Source organism: Paroedura picta, chromosome 9 (assembly GCF_049243985.1).
Source record: "Paroedura picta isolate Pp20150507F chromosome 9, Ppicta_v3.0, whole genome shotgun sequence".
Lineage (NCBI taxonomy): Eukaryota > Metazoa > Chordata > Lepidosauria > Squamata > Gekkonidae > Paroedura > Paroedura picta.
This window is the reverse complement of record NC_135377.1, coordinates 60,250,943-60,275,331: the sequence shown is the minus strand read 5'-3', so window position 1 is coordinate 60,275,331 and position 24,389 is coordinate 60,250,943. Positions and strand designations below refer to the sequence as shown.

The window sequence follows — 24,389 nt, the reverse complement described above, 5'->3', positions numbered from 1 at the left end:
TTGCCCTCTTTGCTCATTTTAACTTGTGGTTACTGTACTGTATTTTTATCATTTGTCTTTATTCTGTTGTGAACCGCTGCAATCATTCGCAACTGGATTTCCTTGCATGGATAATACAGCCCAGCTGTCTATGACAGAGAGTGCTGAAATCCAGTGAGTGGATGCTACTCAGGTTATGTCCATCTGAGGAAGTACGGACACTGGTAAGGAAAATGAATGCTGTAATGAGCAAGTTTTTAATGCACTTCAAGACTTCTTGGCAAGAAGCGTACAGTCGTTCTTCCAGAATGGTAAAGTTCTCTGGACAGTCAACTGCCACAATTCATGGCAGAATTCCCTAAAATTCTCACCACCTTGAGACTTTTGCTTGCAAATAAATTCCAACTGCTGCCATGTTTACAAGGTGCAGAACTTCTTCAGAGGACTCCTTTCTATAGCTGATCCAGCTGCACTGCAATCAAACACTTTGCACATGGAATGGACCACTAAACACCAGTAGTTTTGCAACACAATTGCTGAGTCATCATTTATTTCTACACGTACCATCCATTTCCCTGCTTTGTACAGCAAGACAAATGCCTGCATTCCAGAAACCAAACAAAGCGTAAATCATTTATCAGATTTGGGGGGGGGGGGGAGACCTGGGATTTGAACAAAGTCATTTTTCCAAATTTACTTAAGTTTTGTGTTTCTACTATCTGTCTCCAGATCGTTTTCGATTTCCTGTAACTGATATTCCAGTTCACTTTGTTGGTGTAATTCACTTTCCCTGTCCCAGTCTTCATCGTATTTTTCCAATAAATATTTCTCAGGTGTGATATCATCAAAGGCTTTCTTGGCTTTCTTCCTTCTGAGCTTCTTTTGCTTCTGTATCTCAGCCAGTTGCTGCTGCTGCTGCTCTGACAGTCCAACCCCTTTTGTTTCCTTCTCCTTTCTCAATGTTTTGTATTCCAGGATCTTCTGATTTAATTCCTCATGATCAATTCCAAACAGGTTAGAAAGCACAGGGGGATCTGAGAGGTCCAGAGGTTCATCAGTCTCAGAGCCTTCTCTGCTGCAAGAAAGGGGCAAAGCCTGATTATGAATGTATTTATTTATATAATTCAAAATTCATATTCACTATCACATAACATTTGATATTCTGTGAGTAAACCCAAAACGGCATGCAGCTCTGCTAAGACGTAATGCAAAGCTAGCTTTCATATTTCATCCAGTTTTCAAATCTTAAATAGATATAGTCTCGGCAAGTCCCGTTCGTTTCAAGGGGGTGAGAGAATGCCACAGGCTTAGATCTCTACCAATCAGCGGGCACTGAAAGTGCTTAGTTTTGGCTGTAGCCATGCCCTAATGCTAAGGCCTGAAATTTGACATACACATAAAATTGACAATACCCCAAACAGATAACAAAAATTAAATCCAATAGGACCTTTAAGACCAACAAAGATTTATTCAAGGTGTGAGATTTTGAGTGCATAGTCAAATAGTCAAATCACTGTTTTATATTTTATAGTGCAACGAATGAGACAAGCTACAACTCTCAAAAACATTTTCTGGAATAAACTGAGTTTAACTCCTTTAAGGAGTTACTGGACTCCTGATTAATAGCATGAAATTGGGCTTATTAGGCAAGCATATTTTAAAGCAAATGAGTCCTAAGAAATATTTAAGACTAATCTTGAAAGGTAATGAATTGGGAGAAGATGCAATTCAAAAGTACACTTCAAACTATTTTAAACTCACCCCACACCAAACAAAAGCAATTATACAGGATCAGTATTGTTTTTTAAACCTACCTGAATTCATTTTGCTCCAATTCATTTTCTTCTTCTGCAGGCCCAAAATCTGCAATTGCCAATAACCGCTCAATCTGCAATAAAGTCAACACAAACTCCAGAAATGTCCATTTTGATGAAATCTAGATGAGAACACATATTCCCAGGAACCCCTGCTCTGCAAATTATGAATGCATACAACAGTAAATCTGAAAACTTTTTCTGTGATTATCAAGTGATCTGGAATTCTCGCAATAACACAAGTTAGCTAAGGAATCTTTAATCTTCCTCTGAGGTTAAAAAAAATTAAGGACACATTTACTTGGAAAGTAGACAAACATGTCCCATCCCAGGAATAGCATAAAGGCATCTACAATTGGCCTTTCCTTGACTGTTTGTACTTTTCCAAATAAACTACTGAGATTCTAGCCAGAGCTTCGAGTTTGCTTCTTTTGGGGAGATTTGCCATGGAACATGACACTAGAATGGGAGAGCAAAAGAGAAATCTCCCCATATCCCATCTAGGCTAATCTACCCTAGAAACCTACCAAGCACTGTAACACAGTTGTTATAAACAGTTGTAACACATGCTGTTATAAATCTATCTCCAGTACTCTTAGCAGATAATCTATTAGATTTAGTTCTGTTAAGTGAAGCATCTTGCTCTACTGGAAGACTCCTCGCTTGAAGAAATCACTGAGTCTAGGCCAGTGTTTACCTGCTTTCTTCCTTACCTCTTGTACTGCAACATCCGTTTTGTCTCTAACAAATACTATTGGAGGAACATTTCCCATGACCTGATTTGAAATCAGATAATGCCTGCAAAAGCAAAAAAAATCTTTTTAAACCACCGTGTTTTCAAACTATTGTCTTTAAATCCATTGAAATGTTCAACAATGTTTTCAAACTATTGTCTTTAAATCCATTGAAATGTTCAACAATGTCTGAATAGGAAATGACAACAGGATGAAAGCTCCCCCTTCTGAAAAAAGAACAAAACGCAATTCACCCAAGTCATCTTTTGAGGGTTCTGAAAGTGTAAGATGGACCCATTCTAATTCCGATCTGTGCCCATCCCCAATCCACGGGGCTATATCAGCTCAAGTGGGCTTCTGACAAGCCACTCCCCTCTTGTTCATTCTATACCTCTTCACTTCTATACCTCTTAACCTGCATGAAAGTATGCAAATGACAGCAGCCCTCTATTTGTGTGGGTATGACAAAATGAATTTCTGTGCAGTGTCACAGTGAATATTATGGAAACGTGCATATGCTGCTTACAGATCTGGGGGAAAGAGGTATGTATGTACAGAAATACACAGCATTTATCTGGGTGACACAGCAAGCCAGTTCTCAAGCCCTTAGAAAGTAGGTATCAATGGTCTCCAGAGAATATTCAAAGCTGCCCTATGAAGAATTGAAGCACTCATCCTATACTGTCCTGTACTGTCTCCTCTGATGGGTAGCACCTTTCCAGCAACTTTCCACTGCTGACTGCTTAAGCTAGAAGTGCCAGGGATTCGTCCTGGGACCTTCTGCATACAAAGCAAGTTCCCTTCCCAAAGTCTTTCCCTTTCCCATCTCTGCGAAATAGTACCTTATACGTGGAGCACGCTGCTGCAGAATCTTATTAATATGGTCATCCTGTTCTATATTCCCAGTAGTCTTCCAATATATACGACACACTGAAAAATCAGGTGCAAGGGATCCCTAAGGAATTCAAAACACTTGTTACAAATACATATTTTACATGGTAAACAGTTTTGAAGGGCTGAGAGAACAGTCCTGTTCTAGGTAATTACCAGGGAAATGAAGAAGTGGATATCACCTAGAAAGACACAGTTTGGAGAGGAGTTGGGTTTAAAGTTCATTAATATATGAAATGACCATAAACAGAGAAACAGCTAGATTAAAGAACTCTGATACAACAAATTGAAGATACAACAAATTGAAGCTGCATTGCTGTCAACAACCAAAGTTATTTTCATTGTAATACAATTAGCCTCTATTTCAGCAGGAACTAGGATTGTTTAAGATTATGTGTCATGAAGACCTTTTGAACCAGAAACTTTGAAGACTGGGACAGAATCATAGAATCATAGAGCTGGAAGGGATCTCCTGGGTCATCTAGTCCAACCCCCTCCACTATGCAGGACACTCACAACTAGGTTTGTGCGCTTTGGCTGCTTTAGTGGCCGTTCAAGCCTGAAGCGGCCAGCGCCACAGCTTGGAGGGACGGTGCCACTCCAGGCTTGAACAGCCGCCGAAGCAGCTAAAGTGCACAAGTCTACTCACAACTCTATTGCTCATCTACTGTAACCTGCCACCCCTGAAAGACTGGGATATAATCCAACTTATCTAAATTGGCTGGACCTTTTGTACTTACTTTAGACAGTTCTATGCGGAGATTGTAAAGTTCCTCACTGGCCTCAGAAGTATCCAGAATTTCTCTCACAGCTTTAAACAGCAGAACATCCAAAGTTTTCTTGCGTATGCTGTCTTCTTTTTTAACTTTTAACGAGGGAAGATTTAAAGCACTGTTCCAGTCAGAAGGCTTACGCACCTTTAAAAAAAAACAGACTGCATAAGGAGGAAAAAGGCACTGCATGGTCACAGCCAACTTCCAAAAATAGTTCAGGGTATGAAAAAATGACGGCACTGCTGCTGCCGCCTGTTGCCCAGGAAAGGGTTGCTTAAAGTATTGTACCAAGATGTAATTGGCATTCACTTTTATTTCTTACCATTCTTTGCATGGACGAACAGGCCCTTCAACCTTTCCTAATCAGTGTAGTGAGCACATGACATCAAGAGTCATAGGACTGAAGAGGGGAAACCAGAGTTATGGCTTCACCCATGTCAAGGTGATGAGCCACAGCAGTGGTCCCCAACCTTTCTGAGGCTGGGGACTGGCAGGGTATCGGGCCGCGCCCGCGCATCGGGCCGCGCCCATACGGCCGCGCGGCCCGGCCCTGATTCCCTCTCCCCGCCCTCCCGCAGTAAGAAGCTTCCCGGGCCGCAAGCTTGCGGCCTGGGAAGTTTTTTACTGCGGGGGGGGGGGGGGCGGGGAGAGGGAGCCGCGGCACCGGGCCACGGCCCGCAGGTTGGGGACCACTGAGCCACAGGGAAGCCATTTTTATTTTCAGTTTACATTAATTTTAGGCGGTTGCAGAAACTTTTGGCAAAAATCAGCACACACAACAGTAGGTATCAACTTAGCACGGTAAGAGACTAGAAACCGTTGCTCCTGGCTAGGCAGGACACAATGAAGGCTGCAATAGCTGCTTGATGGTAGCCAAAATGGTAACTATCATGGGTGTAGGGAAACATGCAAGGAAAGGTGAACCAGCACGTGGGAACTGGGCGACATATCAAAAGGCTATTGTGTGAGAAGCAAACAAGCCATTTCTGGCTTTAGTGCAATGAATGATTTATTTTACATAGAAGACCCACATGTAGATTATTTGAGAAAGTAATTAGCATATTCATGCACTGATTTGGGTGGACCTCTTGGCACTTGGCTGAGGCCACCCTTTGTTAGAATAAAAAAAAATCACTCTGCTTAAATGGAATTTCCCTGTTGTCTATTCATGGGAGGCCACGCCACATTTGGTCTCCAAAGGCAGAGCCTGCCGGCAGCCTAAGAAAGTGTTCTGGGCACATGAAATACAAGCCGAGAAACAAGAAGAGTGCCGTACTGAGGAACGAGCAAGTGGTCAGAGCCATGGAGAGCTCCACCCATCTTGTTTCCTGCCACGCTTCTCATGATGTGTGCAAAAGGAAGCAGGAGCCCTGGCACCCTTGCCTGCTATACAACCACATTAGCAGATCATTCCAAAAGCTGGGGGGGGGGCTCTAGAGCGGTGGTTCTCAACCTTCTTAATGCCCCAACCCTTTCATACAGTTCCTCCTGTTGTGGTGACCCAACCATAAAACTATGCAAGTGTTGTTTCTGACCAATGGTGTGAAGATCCATTGTTCATGATTGTATATAAATTGTTTTTCCCCCCTGGGGTTTCTCAGTTCAGTTCTGCCTCCTCTTGTCCCACCATGCCGATCTCGCTCTTTTCCGCTGCTCCAGACAGATGAACCCCGCAAGGCTGTTGTGTGGATAGCGCCCCACCCTGGCCAAGCTGCTTGCCCTCCCACGACCCCTGTGAAAGGGTCGTTCTACCCCCAAAGGGGTCCCAATCCCCAGGTTGAGAACCACTGCTCTAGAGGGACTACCAACCCAGCAGGTGGGGATCCGTGACCTACTTGAGGGTCCTGACTCATAAATGGAGGACCACTGTTTTAAAGTATATGGACAGCTTGCAGTCACTACAGGTTCTTTTAAAATTTAAACTCTGCGTGTTCTTACCAGAAAGGATCCTAGGGTAGGTGCATCATACCAAAACTTCTTCCTTTTGAAGAAAGAAAGACAGAAAAAATATTTTATTACTGTCTGTGTGTGTATATATATATACACATATAACACACATACACATATAAATAACTGTACACTTTATGCATTTAAGAACTGCCAAAGCACACTTCATAAAATACCCTTTCAAATAATAAATAACACAGTGTTCATGTTTCAATGAGGACATTTCAGAAGCATATTAATATTCCACGTATATTAATATTCCACGTATTTGGGTGGAAGGCAGGCTCAGTTGGTTGAAAAACTGTTTTATTCCTATCATTCCCAAACAATTCGTTTTATTCTGGATTGGCTATGAGAATATTCTGAGGAAGATATGGTAACTCAGATAAAGGAATACCCCACCGGGGATAAAAAGGAGGGTATAACTGAAACAAATATATAAATAAAAATAGTATTTTTGTATCTGAGGAAGTAGGTTACAAAAGCTCATATTGATAATGCAATAAGATGACTTTGTTTACAAATGGGATTTTTTTTCCTAGGTGTGATAATTTGAAGCTTTGCCAGATCCATGCTGGGAAACTTTGGGGAGATGGGGAGGGCAGGGATCTCAGTGCAGTCTGATGCCATACAGTCCTCTCTCCAAAGCATCCCCATTCTCTGGAAGAACTGATCTCTGTACACCGGTTGTAAATCTAGGAGCCCCCCAGCTAGGATGCGAGCCTCCAGGTGGGACCCGGGGGTCCCCCCGGAATTACAGGTCGTCTCCAGACCAGAGTTTAGTTCCGCTAGACAAAACGGGTGCGTGGGGGGGGGGTCTGCATTGTGCCCCCACAGAGGTCCCCGCCCTGCCCAGGCTCCATTCTCACACCTCCAGGAGGAGTTCCTCGCCTCGGATCGGGCCTGCTCCCCAGGTCCCCCTGGAGGCTGGCACTCCTGCAGTTGCCACTCTCGAGTGGGTCGGGCCAAGCCAAGCCAAGCCAAGCCAAGCCGCCCGCCCCTTCTCCACGGCCTCAGCGTGCCCCACTTACTTCTTTTTATAGAGCAACTTTTTCAGGAGGTTCTTGGAGCCGCAGAGGGGGGCGGAGGCGTGCAGGGCGCGGCACCCGGGGCAGCCCGGCACAAACAGGCCTTCCTCCACGGAATCCTGCCGCCGCCCTCCCGCAGCGGCCGCGGCCATCCCGGGCGTCCGCACTGCCCGGCCTCTGGCAAGAGCCGCGGCTCTGGGGAGGCGTCCCGCGCCCCACATCGGGGCGAAGGAGCCCGAACGCGCCGGGTTCTAGATCGGCCTCCAGGCCCCTGGTTCCGCCCGCCACGCCTGCCCGGAGAGGCTCGCCAGGGGGAGGAGCAGGGGCGACATAGTGCCCCTAGCGGTCGCGAGACGCACTTCACGCAATGCGGCCTTGGCCTTCTGCCGTTCCCGGTTGGGAAATACCTGGAGACTTTGGGGGTGGAGACGGCAGGGGAAGGGCTTCAGTGGAGTATACGGCTATGGAGTCCACCCTTCAAAGCCCGCATTTTCTCCAGGGGGACTGATCTCGGTTGCTTGGAAATTAGCTATAATGCATCTCTAGAAGTTTTAACACCAGAAATGAAACCATCTTGGAGCGGTGGGTTAGAGCAGTACTTTGGAGCACCAGGTTGGATTTCCCCAGTCCGCCTCCACATGCAGCCAGATGGGTGATCATGGGGGAGGCACAGTTCCCTCAGAGCTCTCTCAGCTTCACCCATCTCACAGGATGTCTGTTGCGGGGAGAAGAAGGGAAGACGATTGTAAACTGCTTGAGATTCCATCGTGTAGTAAAAAGCGGGGTACAAAACTCCCACCTCTTTTCCTCTTAAAAAAAGATCCCTGCATGATGATGATCTCAAAGGCTTGCACACTCTGTGCATGCTCCTCGTTGATCCTAATGAAAGCTAACCCATGATTTTTGTTCTTCCTTTGAGCCACCTGCAAGCTCTTGGCTGCCAATCAACTCATCTTCCTCCGTCTTACTATTTTACAGTTGCCTGGTCCCCTCTGACATACATCCATGCATCCATCCATCTATTTTATTTATATACCGCCCTCCCCGAAGGCTCAGGGCGGTTTACATGAAACAACAAAACGGTACAGGTAACATCATTCTGGTAACAATAAGGTGGTAACAACAATAATGTTAACATAATAACAATAACAACAATAACAATTAAAGGGTAGTGAAACTGCAAAGAGCCTTAGCTCAACAAGCAGGAGGGAGGGGGCTAAACTTGCCAGCTCTAGGTTGGGAAACTCCTGGAGATTGGGGGTGGAGCCTGGGAAGGAAAGGGACCTCACTGGAATAACACTGAACTGTTATGGAGATCACCCTCCACATCATCCATTTTCTCCAGGGGAGCTGCTCTCTGTAGTCTGGAGATGAGATGTAATTCCTGGAGAACCCCAGGTTCCACCTGGAGGCTAGCATCCCAATGAACTATTTAGAATTTCGTAGAGTTCAGTGGAGCCAGCTTCCCATCCTATACAAGTTTTCAACATGGGCTACCATCTTGGGTGCTTTTGGTGGGAGATATAGCCCACTGAATTCCCTGCATTTTACCTCTCAGAAAACATGCATAGGACAATGGCCCTCAGAAAACTCCTATGCTTTGTAGGGTTTAACAGGTACCAGCAAAAAGCAATTTCTCCTGCTACTGTGAGGGCAAAAGCTGCCCAGTGCCTTCTGTGTAGCTCTTAAAAACTAAAGAGAGCACAGAAGAGCTTTAAAATCCTGCAATTAAACTCTTGGCACGTGCACTAAGAATGCCAGCCTCAAGGGGGGACCTGGGGATCTCCCAGAATGATAGCATATCTCCAGACTAGAAAAAGTACGTAGTTCCTGTGGAGAAAAAGGTAGATTTGTGTGTGTGTGGGGGGACTCTATGGCATTGTACTCCATTGTTTCTCTGTCCTCCCCAGGCTCCATTCCTATATTTCTAAGCCTTTCCCAACTTGAACCTGACAACCCTACCTACACGTCTCCCCCTGGTGGCCAGGGGGGACCTGGCACCCCAAATATGCAAACATTTCAGGAGCTCCGTAATTTCACTCTTGCAGTTAAAAGTTGGGACCTATAAACAGGTCCATAAAAGATGGGAAAGTGGAACAATTTCCAGCCACCTGAAATGCAAAAAAGGAAAAACCAGTTCCCCTAACCCACATTAACACCCCAAAATTCAGAGCTGACCAGAATGCTAAATTTAAAGTCTGTTATTTCCCCAGACTTTTACATTTTTCAGTGTCCCCACTGGAAGAGATAAGCTATGTGTACATATTTACTGCGAGGTATGTTCATTTTATTTATTAAAACCATTTGTACTGTGCACTCACCTGCCCCATGCCCACCCCACAAGGTAGATCTCAGTGAAACTTCTTATTTACCATGCAAGCTTGGGAAACAGGTGGACTATCATTCTGAATTTTGTTTTCTCCAGCATCCCCAAACCCTCAATTTCAGCTTTCATTTTAGGTGAGTACATTTTGGCCTACCATGGTTGTGCAGAAAATACAGCTGTAGTTGGTGACTGTTAAATTCAAGCCATTAAAATGGGTCCCCATGATGCCTGCCAATAACTTTTCTGGCACCCAAGTGTTTAGAGGAAGTGGGTGGGGTAATGTAGGGCTTCTATTTTATTTATGATATATATTTATATACCACCCTCCCTTGCAGCTCAATAACTCAGTAAATAGGTATTACAATTCCAATAACATTTCCTTATAGCAGTTCCAACACTAATGGTGACAATGTTAACCTATTAACTATGGTCCCATAAATTGGTCGGTTTGGGATTCAGTTCATGGAGATGGGTTTCTGGGGGCCCATTGAGTGTTGTTGGTTCAGCTGACCCCAACCAAATGCCTGGCAGAAGAGTTCCTTTTTTCAGGCCCTACAGAACTGTGGTTGCTTAGGTAGGGTCCTGATCTTTTCAGGGAGCTCGTTCCACTAGGTGGGGGGACAGGACTGTGAAAGCTCTGGCCCTGAGTGAGGTGAGATGAGCTCCTTTGGAGTGAGGGATCACCAGCGAGTTGGAAGTGGCAGAGCATAGAGGTCTTTGGGGAGCATAGACAGCTAGGCAGTCACTCAGGTACACTGGGTCCAGACTGTATAGGGCCTTAAAGGTGATTACCAAGACTTTTAAGTCTGATCTGGAATTCAACTGGTAACCAGTGCAGATGTGGGACCCCCACAGTGTTCCTGTGAGGACCCTGGTCAATGCATTCTGGACCAGCTATAGTTTCTGGACCAAGGTTAAGGGTAGGCCTGCGTAGAGTGAGTTGCAGAAGTCCAGTCTAGAGGTAACTGTCGCATGGATCACTGTGGCGATGTATTCTGGAGCCAAGTAGGGTGCTAGTAGTTTGGCTTGGTAGAATGCCAGCTGCACTATTGTGACCTGTGTCCATAGAGGAGGAGGCATCAAGGATCACCCCCAAGTTCTGGTGGAGTGAGCCACTGATAGCTGTACCCTGTCCAGGTTGGGCAAATGCGCTTCCTGGCTTGGACCCTTCCTGCCCAACCATAGGACCTCTGCCATTGAAGAGCTGAGTCTCAGGTGACTCTGGTTGAGCCACCTCGTCACTGCTTCCAGACATCTGGCCAAGGCTTTTTTGGCAAGTATCAGGGCAGCCATCCATTAGGAGAAAGAGCTGGGTGTCATCTGCATATTTATGACATCCCAGCCTGAACCTCCCCACGAGCTGAGCAAGAGGGAGCATGAAGATGTTAAATAAGATTAGAGAGAGGACCCCTTCCTGTTGGATTCCACATGTGAACTGGTAGTGGCATGATTGTCTCTCTCCAATTGCCACCCTCTATCCCCGATCTTGGAGAAAGGAGATCAGCCATTGGAGGGCTGTCCTCCATATCCCAGCGTATGCCCAACATGGCTTCTGATTGGCTGTTGCTTTATAGGCGGCTGCTGCCATGGCACAAGGATCTGCATTGTGTTACTAAAGAAGCTATGGCAATCATTTTGTGGCTGGTTCCACCTCCTGTGGAAGCCAGTTTGTTGAAGTCCCCACAGTATCAGAATTCCACATGTGTCTGCAGGCTGAATAAATGTCGAGGACCTGTGTGCTGAAAGATCATTACCCTCTGTTGTTGCTTGTACAAGCAAATGCTGTATTGTGCTGTCGAAGTATATTGTTTTGTACCTGAGAAAATGCATTACTCTCCACAGACGGAAAGCACATGCCTTACATCTGTATGTAGCATATGGAACGCAATGGCACAAATATCTTCATGGGACTATTACAGCCTTGCACTAAGCATGATGAAATCTATGTGTCATGTCTCTAGGCCTGCCGGGAACTGGGTTTGAGGTCCAAGGAAAGATTATCAGTCTGCACTCCTAATGCATGGCTAGATCCCGACTGCAGGATCCAGTCAGTTTAAAAGTGAAACTGACCAATAGAGGGCACTGGCAGAAAGATCCTTTTGTCTGTGCATGAATATGTTGGGGTTTTTTTTTGGGGGGGAGGGGGGTTACTCTTCAGTTTTTACTCTTGAACCATCATGCTGGGGTCACAATAAATAGCTGACTACCCTCCCAGTGTCCTGGCTTCCTTTGAACCTACAGATCTAACATTATGAGACTACTGCTGCTGTTAAAAAGAGTTCTGTTTTGCAAATGACTTACACTCTGAAGGATGCAAAGACAAGGAAAGTATAGATATTTTATTATCTTGTTTAAAACACCACAGGAATACACATGTAGATTCTGCTTTATAGTGAAACTAAAAATCAAGGATCACTTTTTTCCCATTAATATTGTGAGAAAAGGTACAGAATAATAAGGTGGGGATGGATCCCATCAAAAATATTTGAATGTGGAAGGGGGGGGCAATTCTCCCCTCTTATGGCAGCCCTCAAGCGCTCTCCCATATTGTTCCTGGAGTTGCTGTGGGAAGGGGAGTCATACTTCCATGCACAAAATTCAGATGACATCCTACCCATAGAATTGCTGTTTTCCCAGCAAGAGATGCAGCACTTTCTACACATGTACTTCATTAGGGATGGAAAGACCCTTGACACCAAGAAGGATGCTCTCCACCATGCTCCTCATCATCAGTTGGCGTGACTTGACAGTGGCACTTCCAAGATGAGGCGTTATTAAGACGTTCTTTAACTTTAACAAAGGATGGTCTCTGGAAGGGGGAGATGGCAGAAATGTACGCAGCTTTTTAGTAGACCCTTTCACCTTTTAAAGTTTTCAAAATTCACAAGAGAGATGAGATTCATATAGGTTTTTATGACAGGTTGTCTTAAAGTTGCCTTAGAGACTGGAGAAACAGTGTACAGGGCTGCTTTAGCAAAAGCCGTTAAGTACTTTATCTCCTTATAGTGTCTGGAGATATTTTGCATTCCCACGACATCTGAGAAGTTCTTTCCAGGATCCTTTAGGGCAGTGGTCCCCAACCTGTGGCCCGCGGCCCGGTGCCAGGCCGCGAAGGCCATGGCGCCGGGCCACGGCTCCCTCTCCCCGCCCCCCCCCCACAGTAAAAAACTTCCCAGGCTGCAAGCTTGCAGCCCGGGAAGCTTCTTACTGCGGGAGGGGGAGGGAGAGAGAATCAGGGCCCCGCCTGCGCATTGCGTATGCACGCTGGGGCGCGTATGTGCGTATGCGCTGCACTTTTGCACATGCGCAATTTCGGCCGTGCATGGCACATGTGCGGCCCGGCACGCATGCGCGATGAGCAGGCGCGGCCGCGTGTGTGCGGCATGCACGGGCAGGCAGTTGCCCTGCCGGTCCCCAGCCTCAAAAAGTTTGGGGACCACTGCTTTAGGGATACTTGTGAAGGGGTAAGGAATTTGTGCATTCTCCACATGGAATGTGCTTCCCTTCAGTGGCACCACTACAGATATCACTCTTCCATAGAGCCTGTTGGATTGTGTGTGCATTGGTCTGACTTTGTCTGAACCAACTGCTGTAATTGAGCTCTATGGCAAGCGGGCTGGTAAATCCTCTTTTTAAAATGGCCAATTGACAGGTGGCCTACAGTATCCCTCCTTTTATGCATAAATGACACCTACAAATCAGATCCAAGTCTTAAAACGAGTTTTGGAATACGTGTATCTCAGTGTGTATGTGAGCCACATGTTGGCAAGTCACATATTACAACTTTTATTTATGCTCCATTTCTATCCTAACCTTGTTTTAAGAGTTTAGAGCTAAGTACACGGGAATGGAACTATATCAGGCACTTTCAGGAAATTCAGCGCTTATGGAGAAGGTACAAGCAATATTCACTAAATTCAAGAAAACAACATATGAATCAGATTTCAACCTAAGTAGCCCGTATGGTTATTTATATTTTATTTATTATTTAACTTTTTTCAGCCCTCTCTCAGCAGACTCTAGGCAGGTCTCATAATAAAAATCACATACTCAAAAATGGGATATAAAATCTAATTAGGTGATTTTTGTGATTTTTTCAGCAAATTGTGAATAAACCTAGTGTGTTTGATCCAAAAATGTTTTATTTATTATAACACAAGGATTCTCAACCAGAGGTCCAGGGGAGAAATTCAGGTGGCCACTGACATCACTAGATGTCACTGGAGCCCCAGCCCCTGTTTCTGCACAGGCCAAGTCTCCTTCTCCACAAGGGAAATGCTAAATGATGATTGACTGGCTGGCTCCTGCATCTTACTTCTGTGCCCGCTTCTCTGAAGGGGCAGCTCACCACTCCTGGAGTTCCTGAATGCCTGAAAAATATTTCAGGGATTCATCCATAGTCAAAAGGCTGCAAAAGACTGGCATAACAGCCAAGGGAATGGGATTACTTTTTGCATGAGGGGCCATTTTTGCCAATCTCCTCCCGCTGCAAATCCCACCTTTATCCTTCCTGTGTGCTGTCTATGAGGATCCTGTGATTCCTAGGGGCAGAATGGGAGGGGGGGCTCAGTGGGCTCTACTGGGAGGAGGATACAGGAAAGTCCCATTTCAGGAGCATCACTCTACATGCGGTACTTTGGATCCATCCCATAACAAATAATCCTAGATGAATCACAGAAGAGAGAAAATGTTTGGGATAGATTATGCCCCAAACAGGGTAATCTGAGCCAAAAGTACACATGGAACTATGGATTCTGAATTCAGGTCAAGCATGTTTTGTTTAATCATTTGTACCTCGGTAACGGCTCAGGATAGGTCACGTCCAAGGCTGCAGCTTTAATAACTCCGTTTTGGAGTGCATCCACCAAGGCATCTTGATCAACCACCTGACCTAAGTTGGGAAGAGAGGAAGAGAGGAAGTGAACTGTAACACTGACTTAATGAGTAACAGCATGCAAGAAAACAAGGATTTTAAAATTCCAGCAATTGAGATGCCCCCCCCCCGCAATTTGTGTCAAAAAGGTCAAGCCACAATGAACACACAAAAACTATTATGATATATTGTGCACATGTAAAACTAAAGACATTGGGGTCTGTACATTTTACAGACATTCCTGATGGATGAATATGTCCTATGAACCACATTAAACCAGATGTAATTCAGCTTCTACAGCCTTCCTCAGTGTTTACAAATACATTAAATATACACATGCATGCAGAGAATATTTTATATTTTTCACAATCATGTGTTGTTATCTCCTATGTGTGCTTAGGCAAGCTTTGTTCTTACAATAAGGAATGAGGCATTTTTGCTATACCTCTGCAGATGTTGATGAGTGTAGCAGTGGGTTTCATGAGCTCTAGCTCCTTTTTCCCGATCAAGTTGCGTGTTTGTGGTGTTAGAGTCACAGTCAGCATCACAAAGTCAGACTGCTGGAGTAAGTCTTCCTTCTTTTGACAGTAAACAGCGCCAACTGCCTGTTCTTCATCCACTGGTCTAAAAGAGAACAGCTTTGGTTAGCTCGTTAGTGAGTTGATGGGTATAATGATAAATGTCATTTTCTGAAGAGCTTTACATAGTTACTTTAAAGGTAAAGGTATCCCCTGTGCAAGCACCGGGTCATGTCTGACCCTTGGGGTGACGCCCTCTAGCATTTTCATGGCAGACTCAATACGGGGTGGTTTGCCAGTGCCTTCCCCAGTCATTACCGTTTACCCCCCAGCAAGCTGGGTACTCATTTTACCGACCTCGGAAGGATGGAAGACTCATGGGCAGCCTCATGGGCAGACAGCATTTCTGCTGCCTTACCATCCTGCTCCACAAGAGGCTTGTTACTTTAGAAATCTCTTATTTCTGAAAACATTTTGTAGTACGATTATATAAGTATGACCTGAAGATTCCACATGACTCAGACAAGTTGCAAAGCAGTGACTGGATCCAAACCATAGTCATCTGCCAAAATGTTATGCCAATGATAGATTTTAGAAATTGACAACATATCTCCAGTTCACTGTGGGGTTAAGAACAAAGCAAAGGAAGTGTGGGAAAATATTATTTTATGTATTATCCTGCTCTCACTGCATTTTTTCCTGCTTATACATAGCATTTCTGCCTTGTGTAACATGCCACGCCCACTACGTATTCTGTGTTCCAAGTTTCTGTGATCTTAGTCCTATTACCTTGCTTATTAAGAAGAAGAGTTGGTTCTTATATGCTGCTTTTCTCCACCCAAATGAGTTTCTAAGCGGCTTACATTCGCCTTCCCTTTCCTCTCCCCACAACAGACCCCCTGTGAGATAGGTGAGGCAGAGAGAGCCCTGATATTACGGCTCGGTCAGAACAGCTGTATCAGTGCTGTGGCTAGCCGAAGGTCACCCAGCTGCCTGCATGTGGGGGAGCGCGGATCAAACCCAGCTCACCAGATTAGAAATCCATGCTCCTAACCACTACACCAGGATGTCTCACCCAATGTATTGCATTGATTTACACGAATCTCAGTGAGAAAGGTGACTATAATGGAAATAAGCATACGTTCCAGGCATAAGGTGGACTAATTAAATCATAATGCCTTTGTGTGCTTGTTGACGATACAGAAATGAACAATTATTAACATTAACCCATGAATACGAGTACAAACTGGTTGTACATTTACAATCTGATCAAAGAAATGTTTACCTCTGGTTCCGATTATGGTAAAGAATGTTCATTTCAAAAGCTTTGGCTCTCTGAGCTACTTTATACCCAATTTGTCCCATTCCAATGATACCCAGAGTTGCGCCATTGATTTCGTCGCCCAGCCAGTCAGCATTAAAATATTTGGTCTCAGGAGAAACTGCAGTCTGATAACCTAGGAATTATAATATACAAAAGCGAGAAATGGTTGGAAGTATTTTTGGAGATCAGTTCCAAAAGTCTAGTATCAGCATGGAGATCAGCATGGAATATAGATTTACATTAACAGGAACTGATCTGCATTCCCAAGGAACAAGTGTCCATCCATGGCTGAATTCGTAGAATCAAGGTGTAAAGGCCCACATCTACCCAGAGGGCATGCACTCCCAGACTCAAAGCCCTTCCTCTGATCTCCAAGATATGTGGATATTTTCTACAGTCACTTAGTGATTAAGAAGAGATACTAAGCACATGCTCAAAAACACTGTTATTTCATCAATTCCAAACTCAGAGGCTGTGACCTGGCTCAAATTAAACCATGCCAGGAGTCTGTGTGAGATTTTTCCTCTCCTGTCATCAATGTCAGTGTTGGAATATACAAGATCTGCAATGAGCATGATGGAGCGGAAGACAGAGAGTGTCCTGTAGGGGGCATCAGAAGAGAGCTGTATTTAGCATAGTTAAATCAGGAACTTCCTGATATTTTTCAAATTATCTCCTCCAGTGTCCTGATTGAGGCCAGAAATGACTCTGAAATTCTAGCCTCCCTGCCCAAAATATCAGCAAAACAACAATCTGATTTTAGAATGTTTTAAAATGATAATTATTATTTTCTGTATATATGTCATTACATATAGAAGGCTGATGGATCACAAATATATTATTATTATTAGTTCAATGGAGACTTCCTGCTCCTATTTATTTATTTGTTTGTTTGTTTGGATTTATATAACTCCCGCTCTCAGCGAACTGGCTTGTGGCCTTTACAGGTATGTGAAATACAGATCCAATTCATAAAATAACGATGTCAACAGTATACAATGTCAACTCAGAGAGCTCCATCAGGGACCGCAGCTCTTATGCGGGGGGCATAAGGAGGTAAGCGGTCCCTTATGTAGGGCCAAGCCACATATAGACTTAAAGGTTAAAACCGAAACCTTGTACTTAATACAGAAACAGGCAGGTAACCAATGCAGTTGCCTCCGCAGAGGCTGGACATGGGTCTTCCCTGCTTGCCTCCAGAACCAACAGACAGGATGACTGCAGACAACCGTTAGAGAGCTAAACAGGGCTCTCTTCTCCTTTCTATACAAAGTTGCTTCCTCAAATAAAAACTATTTTATTCCTTTTAAGCAGCTTGGTGCTCTGCTCCTCTTTGCAGATTCAAACTCTACCAACAATCAAATCCTTTCAGGATGGAAGCAGGAGAGAGGACACATCTTCCCTCCCATGGAACTGGGCCTCTGCACTGCAAGAGATGATAATCTGCACTGTAAACCCTGTAATTGAAGTAATACAGAGCAAGATAACCCAGATGTTTCCCCGTGAACCCCAGGTCAGTGCAAGACACATACACAAGAAATATGGACGGTAGTTTGAGCCACATCAGGTTCTTCTATCTGTATGTAAGTGGGCCTCCATGCACATGACTGCTTTCTTTTTCTAGGCCAGGTCATGAAGTAGTTATACAACTTGTATATGAAGACGTTTCTTCCCAAAGCAGACTGCAAAATCCAAGAGACTGTCCCTCAGTTTTTGATGTGGAACACATCTACTGGCATGACACCCATAGCCCCGCCCCAGGGAGTGTGCCAGTAGACGGTGGCTGGTGAGGTCCAGCGTTGAGCCCCTCACTGTGCCGCTGCCCTCTTCCAAGGCCCTTCCCACCCTCAGGAGAGCCTTGGAAGACAGGCGGTGGTGACACCGCTGCCATCAGGGATCGAAGCCGGGCCTCAACAGCCACCACCTTGACCATTATGTGGGATGCATTCCACATAATAGCCGAGAATCTTGTTGGAAGATTTTTTTTAAGACAAGTAGATAACAAGCTGACTCTTCTTTCTGATCATTGTGTGATTCTTTTTTTTAAACCATATTAATAGATGAACAGTGGTTTATTATTATGGCTTTATATTTCCACTGGCACAATGAGGATTAATCTGAAATCAACTTTCTCACCTCCCTTCTTCTGTTGCAGCTCAAAATATCCTCCCCCCCCCCCAATGCTGCCCATGGAGGACAGTGGACTTCCAGGAACTGAAGTGTGGGATAAGGGGCTACAGTGAGAAGAGAGAAGTGAGACACTCGTGCTCACCGGGTGGAAATCAATCATTCCCTCTGTGGAAACACTGCATTGGATCTGAGCTGTGAAACTCGAATGTATTTTGAACGGGAAGCTGAATGGGAAACTCTCTTGTACCTTCCACAATCCTCCTAGCAGATGCCATCAGCAGAGCCATCCCAAGGTCAGCTGTAGGACTGGCAACTTCACACGGAGTGGTTGCCACTTTCACGCCGAAGCTGGAGATCAATTTCAGATCCAGGTGATCCACTCCCACACCAGAGTTTGCAATCACCTTCAAGTTGGGCAAACTTTGCAGGAGCTCCCGGGTAGCTTCTGGTTTTTTAAACCACATATAAATTGCTTGGATTTTTTTACTGAGATCTTGCTGATTGTCAAGGAATTCTTGCATGGTGATGAGCTTAAGGTGTTTCTCCAGGTACTCGACATGGTTTTCATAGACTCCATCCACACCTCCTATAACATTGATTAGTGTATATGGGCAGTCTTGCTTTGCCATGGCCTAGAAAACACAAACCAGTACCCCAAATTGTCAACTTTGATTGACTAATGTTGAAATATTATTTCTGTCAAGGCAGAAATGCATTTTACCATAAAGGCTTGGGAACTGCATTTTGAAAACCAAAAGAACAGTGTTATTAAAGAGTGTTATGGAACATTTTTCTTTTTATATATGTAAAATATACTTGCTGTAATTATAATTTAAAGGGAAGGTTTTAATTTAAAAGGAAGGTTCCTAACCCTTTTCCTTTGAACTGTTTTCTGCTTGAAATGGTTCCCTTCTGTTGACTTCCAGGAAGAAAAAGGGTTACAAACTTTCTCTCCTCTTGGGCCAGTCTCCCCAGTAAAGTCATAATTCCAGGGACTGCAGCCTTGTAAAAAATAGAAAAGCGTTGATTGAAAGAATCAAGGAACTCTTAACAAGTTGCTCCACTTTTATTCATGGTCATTATCAGGATAGTAACTTTTTATCATTTGAAGAGGCCCGATCCAAAAATGCTACTTGACTTGTTATTATTATTATTACTTGGATTTATATCCTGCCACTCCTCTAAGGCTCGTGGTGAGTAACAACATATAAAACCCTTAAAACCCCTAATACATTAAAACATCCTACAAAAACAAATACACCGTCCAACCCAAACAAACCCGACAGCGGCGGCATTCCCAGGGAGGGGATCAGGGAGCACTGCATATATAGCCCTGAGAGGGGAAGGGGGGAAGGGGGGCCCGATCTTACAAGGAGGCGCTGGCTTCAACCATAGGCCTGGTGGAAGAGCTCCGTTTTGCAGGCTCTGCGGAAAGCTGGTAAATCCTGCAGGGCTCGTAGCTCTTCCAGGAGCTCATTCCACCAGGTAGGGGCCAGGACTGAGAAGGCCCGGGCCCTAGTTGAGGCCAGACGCGCCTCCTAAGGGCCGGGAATCACCAACAAGTTTGTCCCGCAGAGTGTAAGGCCCTGCGGGGGGCATAGGGCAGGTCATGTTGTTTTTGTTGTTGTTGTTGTTGTTGTTGTTGTTGTTGTTAGGTGCGAAGTCGTGTCCGACCCATTGTGATCCCATGGACAATGATCCTCCAGGCCTTCCTGTCCTCTACCATACCTCGAAGTCCATTTAAGTTTGCACCAACTGCTTCAGTGATTCCATCCAGCTACTTGACTAGGGTTGCCATATTGCTGATCTTTTAGCTAAAGTTGCCAACTGACTGGAGAAAAACCACATGACTACAGGATGCCCTATGTACTGCCATAGCAAACACACCCATGCAATTATAAAAATCTTGTGAAATTTGTACTTCACTGTGCTTTCCAGCCTGTCTTGGGTGATCCCTTGCATAAGGTCAGGAGCAAAGGGACAGAATAAATTCAAGGCAGGATTCCAATCAGTAACTGCAATCCAATGCAAAGTAGAGTTAGCAACCTGGTAAACACACTACAGGTGTTAGGCTGCAAGCATGCAGAAGGTGTGCAGGGCAGGATGGGTGTGGTCAGTTTGACCAGCCTCAGCAGACTCCAAATCCACCTGACTCTTCTTATTCAGACAGGATGCATATTTTGGCATGCATTCATACTCTAACTGTATCAATAATTAATACATTCCTAAAAGAAGGGGGAAATAGGAGCGCTCTGAGTTGCTGTAGCATACTACATGCAACATATTAAGCAGGAGAATGAAAGGTTCTGTAGTACAGCGAACTTGAGTAAAAGCGGCTTAGGAATCGCCTTTAGGTCTGAAGCAGCAATACAAAGTTTGAGCCCCGAAGCACCTTGAAGACCAACAAAGCTTTAATCAGTAACTGAAGGAGATGGCATCTGCTGGTACCCAGAGTTGAAGTTTGTTGCCCTTGGGGCTGCCACTGGCCCCAAACCTATTCTCATATCTGTTCATTAACTCTTGCATTTGTGTACTTATTAGCAGCAATTCACAGATCGCGATCACTGCCTTAAAGCAACTTCAGCTATTAGCTTTATTCTAGCCAGCCCATCTTGGCCATTAAACCCCCCACCCCTGCCACCCCCGCCACCCCCGCCACCCCCCTCCGTACCGCTGCGTAATGGCTGAGGTTGTTCTACTGCGCTGTACCTGACCACGTGTGCTGTGCAGACGGAATCTTCTACTTGGAATAAAAGGTGCCGCCGGATGAGCCTTATTCAGAAAACACCTTTGCAGTTCTCCTCTCAGTCCTCTCCAGTTTGGCAAACATAAATCTAGAGCAGCACAGCTTTGGGGGCAAGAGAGATTCAGGCGGGTCTGAAGCAGCAGAACAAAATTTGGGTCCAGGGGCACCCTGAGGACCAACCAAGTTTTATTCATGGGGTGAGCTTTCATGAAGAGGTGCGCAGGGGGGCAAAAGCTTATTCCGGTGCTCAAGGGGCCACTGGAGTCATGCTTCGGTTTGGGGCTTCTCTCTCTCACCGCCTTGTGTGGGAAAGTAAGACGCTGCCCCTGCAGGACTGCGAGGAAACGCCGCTGCTGCCGCCCCGACTACTTGAAATCCTATTGGTGGGAACGAGTCTTTCGTCAACGAGAGTGACGGGGGAGAGGGAAGGTTGCAACTCTGTCCCTTTCCCAGCGCGCAAACGCCCAAGAGTTTAGGGTGGCGGCGTTTGCAGCCGGAGACTCAGCCCCCCCCCCCCCCGGACAAACCGCAGCACCCTTCCAAAGGGGGAGACCTCGCGGGCCCTTTCCCTCCCGCCCCCCCCCCCCCCCCAAGAATTCCAACTACCTGATTGATCCGGACCGTTTCGGATGCCGCCGCCGCCGCCCCCAGCAAGGAGGAGGACTTCGCTCCCAGGCCGTTGGCGACTCCGACTTGCTTCTGAAGCGCCGCTGCGGGAAATGGGCGGCAGAGCTCAAACCCCACGCTTGGCTCGGTGGCCGGAAGGCGTGAAGCGGGGAGAACTCTGTGCCTGGATTGCAAAGCCCAAATGGGTCACCTTTCACCTGGGAGGAGAGGAGGGAAGGGGGGTGGCCAGCTTGCCAGGTCCTTCACGACGGGGATGGAGCCTGAGGGGGACGGGGACGGGGACGGGGACGGGGACGGGGACGGGGACGGGGAAATAATGCCAAAACATCCTTCCAAGCCTTCTCAAACATCCACTTTCTGCAAGGGAACTGGTCTGTGTAGTCTGGAGACAGGGACTCCGACCTCCAGGGATCCCTCAGAATTACAGCTCATCTCCAGTTGATAGAGTTTAGTTCCCCTGGAGGGTGGACTCTATGGCATTGCACCCTACTGAGGTCTCTGTCCTCCCCAGGTTCCAACGACAAATCTCCAGGAGTTTCCCAACCAGGATCTAGCAACCCTGCCCCCTCATACCTCACTGTTGGGCGGGGGGGGGGGGGGGCTGGCAACCCTATCTGGAGATGACTTGTAATCCCAGGCGATCCCCAGGTTCCATCTGGAAGTGGACATCCGTGGAGGGAAGGCAGCTGGAAACTTGTTCTCTACTACAGACAAAAGATGGCAATGTTATCTGAATATGTAATGATGAAAAACTCCTAACAAGAAGAAGAGTTGGTTCTGATATGCTGCTTTTCTATACTAGAAAGAGTCTCAAAGCTGCTTACATTCACCTTCCCTTCCTTTCCCCACAACAGACACCCTGTGAGGTGGGTGAGGCGGGGAGAGCCCTGATATTACTGCTTAGTCAGAACAGCTTTATCAGTGCCGTGGACCCTGCTCGCCAGATTAGCTGTCTGCACTCCTAACCACAATACCAAATTGGCTTTCAAGACCAACAAAAACAACAAGTTTAACCCTGTGTTGATATTTAAGATCATTGTAGGGCATAGGGATGCCAGTGCCTAGGTGGGACCGGGGAATCCCTGGTTTTACAGTTCCCTTCCTGGTGACAGAGATCAGTTCCTCTAGAGAAAATTGGCTGCTTTGGAGGGTGGACTCCATAGCATTATACTCCATTGAGGCCCATCCCTGCCCCAGACCCCACCTACTCCCAGCTCCATCCCCAAAGTCTCCAGGTATTTCCCAACCCAGAGCTGCAATTCCAGTAAGGACATAAGGGCAAAAGTGGTTTCTGAGGTAGGTTAGAGCCAAATGACAAATGACAATATTCCTAATCCTGTACTAAAAGTATCCTAAATGGCTATCAGTGTTCATGGATATGATCTTTGCCTCTCTCTAATTTCTCCTGTCCTATTGAAATTTAGACTGTATGTTCCTTGAGGCAGGGATATAGCTTTTTCTTTTACTCTATGAAGGCCTATGTACATTGATGGCTGTTCAAATACTACTAAATAATAAATACGAAAATCATCAAAGCTACTGAGGGTTTTTCCACAGTGGCTAAAAAATTCATAGCAGCACCCATAACACTCTGCAGAATGTCATTACTTTCACACTGAAATCTGATTCAGGTGCAGAGAATCCTGAGAAAACTGAGGAAATTTACAGTAACCTAAAGTGGAAGCTTAAAAGTCACAGTGACTTCCTCCACTTTCCCATGTCAAAATGATGATGCTTGAGATCCGACCAACGCTGTGTCTCTGTCCACCTTCCTCCACTCCCTGCTGTATTTTTAAAAAGATTTTGAACAAGATTGCATTAAAACAGTTCCAATGGACAGAACATTTTGTCAATTTCATGAAAGGAAATATAGCTGTGGTCAGTTTCAGGCAGGGAGGCTACAAATGTTAATTTCATCCAGCAGTCTTTAGTGACTTTCCCCAAGTACAAAAAAAGAGAATCTTCTTTGTTTTACAACATAGGAGCATCCTAAAGTAATGACTGGATTTCCTTTTTTTTAAATGTAGGGGAGGGAATTGACAACATAGGATGCTTGCCTTATCAATCTTAAAACAAAGGTGCAAGAAGTCACCATTTTTCCCAAGCTGTCTTTAAATTTGCATTACTCCCGAGAAAGCGGTGCGTGTGTGTGTGTGTGTGTGGGGGGAATGAGCCACACAGCATATGGAAAAGAGGAGCACTTGGGAACTTTTCCCAAGGGGGAGGAAGGTCGGAGAGAGGGAGGTTGGTGATGAGACCAAGACACAAGAAAAAGGGGGGTTATGCCATTACATTATTGCACATGCTCAGACTTTTTTAAAAAGAGGCAATGTAGGAGCCAGGACAGAAGTGTAAAATGGAAGCTGTGAATGGACTCCTGGATGGCACTGGGGAGACCCACAAATGTAGAATGCCAGGCGCCAAATTGGGGTCAGCATCCAGAAGTCAATGTGGCGAGAGTGCACTGGCAAATAACAATTGTGGAAAAGGCCTGAGGGTTTTATAGGTTGAAATACCTCAGTTATGGGTGATGGTTCCTGAGCAAGCCAGAGTTGTAAAGAACAACAAAGTGGAACTCGTGAAAGGTGAATTCAGGTGGGTAGTCCAGTGGCACCTTTAAGACCTTGCAAAGTTTTATTCAAGGTACAAGCTTTCATGTGTCACACACAAGCTTTCATC

The 24,389-nt window shown here is 45.5% G+C and overlaps 2 protein-coding genes across 7 annotated transcripts; both read right to left on the bottom strand.

Annotated features, from left to right (window-relative positions):
- Window positions 1-496: 496 nt before the first annotated feature.
- RBFA (ribosome binding factor A) lies at window positions 497-7,494 on the bottom strand. Of its 2 annotated transcripts, none has more exons than XM_077352989.1 (7): window positions 7,170-7,494; window positions 6,130-6,172; window positions 4,159-4,335; window positions 3,370-3,482; window positions 2,507-2,591; window positions 1,794-1,867; window positions 497-1,051 (listed from the first exon to the last, which is right to left on the bottom strand). In XM_077352989.1, the coding sequence occupies exons 1-7, from the start codon at window positions 7,385-7,387 to the stop codon at window positions 673-675; spliced, it is 1,089 nt and encodes a 362-aa protein (XP_077209104.1). In that variant the 5' UTR covers window positions 7,388-7,494; the 3' UTR covers window positions 497-672. The 2 variants fall into 2 exon arrangements, with proteins under 2 accessions (XP_077209104.1, XP_077209103.1); XM_077352988.1 differs by having other exon boundaries at window positions 497-1,054; window positions 7,170-7,492.
- Window positions 7,495-11,816: 4,322 nt separating this feature from the next.
- On the bottom strand, window positions 11,817-21,888 carry LOC143845019 (putative 2-ketogluconate reductase). Of its 5 annotated transcripts, none has more exons than XM_077352969.1 (7): window positions 21,690-21,884; window positions 21,047-21,460; window positions 18,585-18,969; window positions 16,169-16,340; window positions 14,811-14,989; window positions 14,287-14,383; window positions 11,817-12,301 (listed from the first exon to the last, which is right to left on the bottom strand). In XM_077352969.1, exons 2-7 carry the CDS (start codon window positions 21,290-21,292, stop codon window positions 12,148-12,150), a joined length of 1,233 nt encoding a protein of 410 aa, XP_077209084.1. In that variant the 5' UTR covers window positions 21,293-21,460; window positions 21,690-21,884; the 3' UTR covers window positions 11,817-12,147. The 5 variants fall into 5 exon arrangements, with proteins under 5 accessions (XP_077209084.1, XP_077209085.1, XP_077209087.1 ...); XM_077352970.1 differs by having other exon boundaries at window positions 21,047-21,185; XM_077352972.1 differs by having other exon boundaries at window positions 21,009-21,460; window positions 21,690-21,879.
- Between the last annotated feature and the right edge of the window lie 2,501 nt (window positions 21,889-24,389).

What these genes read in the sequence shown, in the direction of transcription:
- RBFA (XM_077352988.1), bottom strand. Translation starts at nt 7,387, where the DNA reads ATGTGGGGCGCGGGACGCCTCCCCAGAGCCGCGGCTCTTGCCAGAGGC. An exon ending in AAGTTGCTCTATAAAAAGAA is followed by an intron (nt 6,173 to 7,169) that starts GTAAGTGGGGCA and finishes TTTCTTCAAAAG; the next exon opens with GAAGAAGTTTTGGTATGATG. An exon ending in CAGCGTGCTCCACGTATAAG is followed by an intron (nt 2,592 to 3,369) that starts GTACTATTTCGC and finishes TTGCTTTTGCAG; the next exon opens with GCATTATCTGATTTCAAATC.
- LOC143845019 (XM_077352969.1), bottom strand. Translation starts at nt 21,292, where the DNA reads ATGAAAGCTCACCCCATGAATAAAACTTGGTTGGTCCTCAGGGTGCCC. An exon ending in TACCATAATCGGAACCAGAG is followed by an intron (nt 14,990 to 16,168) that starts GTAAACATTTCT and finishes GTTCTCTTTTAG; the next exon opens with ACCAGTGGATGAAGAACAGG. An exon ending in TATCCTGAGCCGTTACCGAG is followed by an intron (nt 12,302 to 14,286) that starts GTACAAATGATT and finishes TCCCCCTTCCAG; the next exon opens with AGACCATCCTTTGTTAAAGT.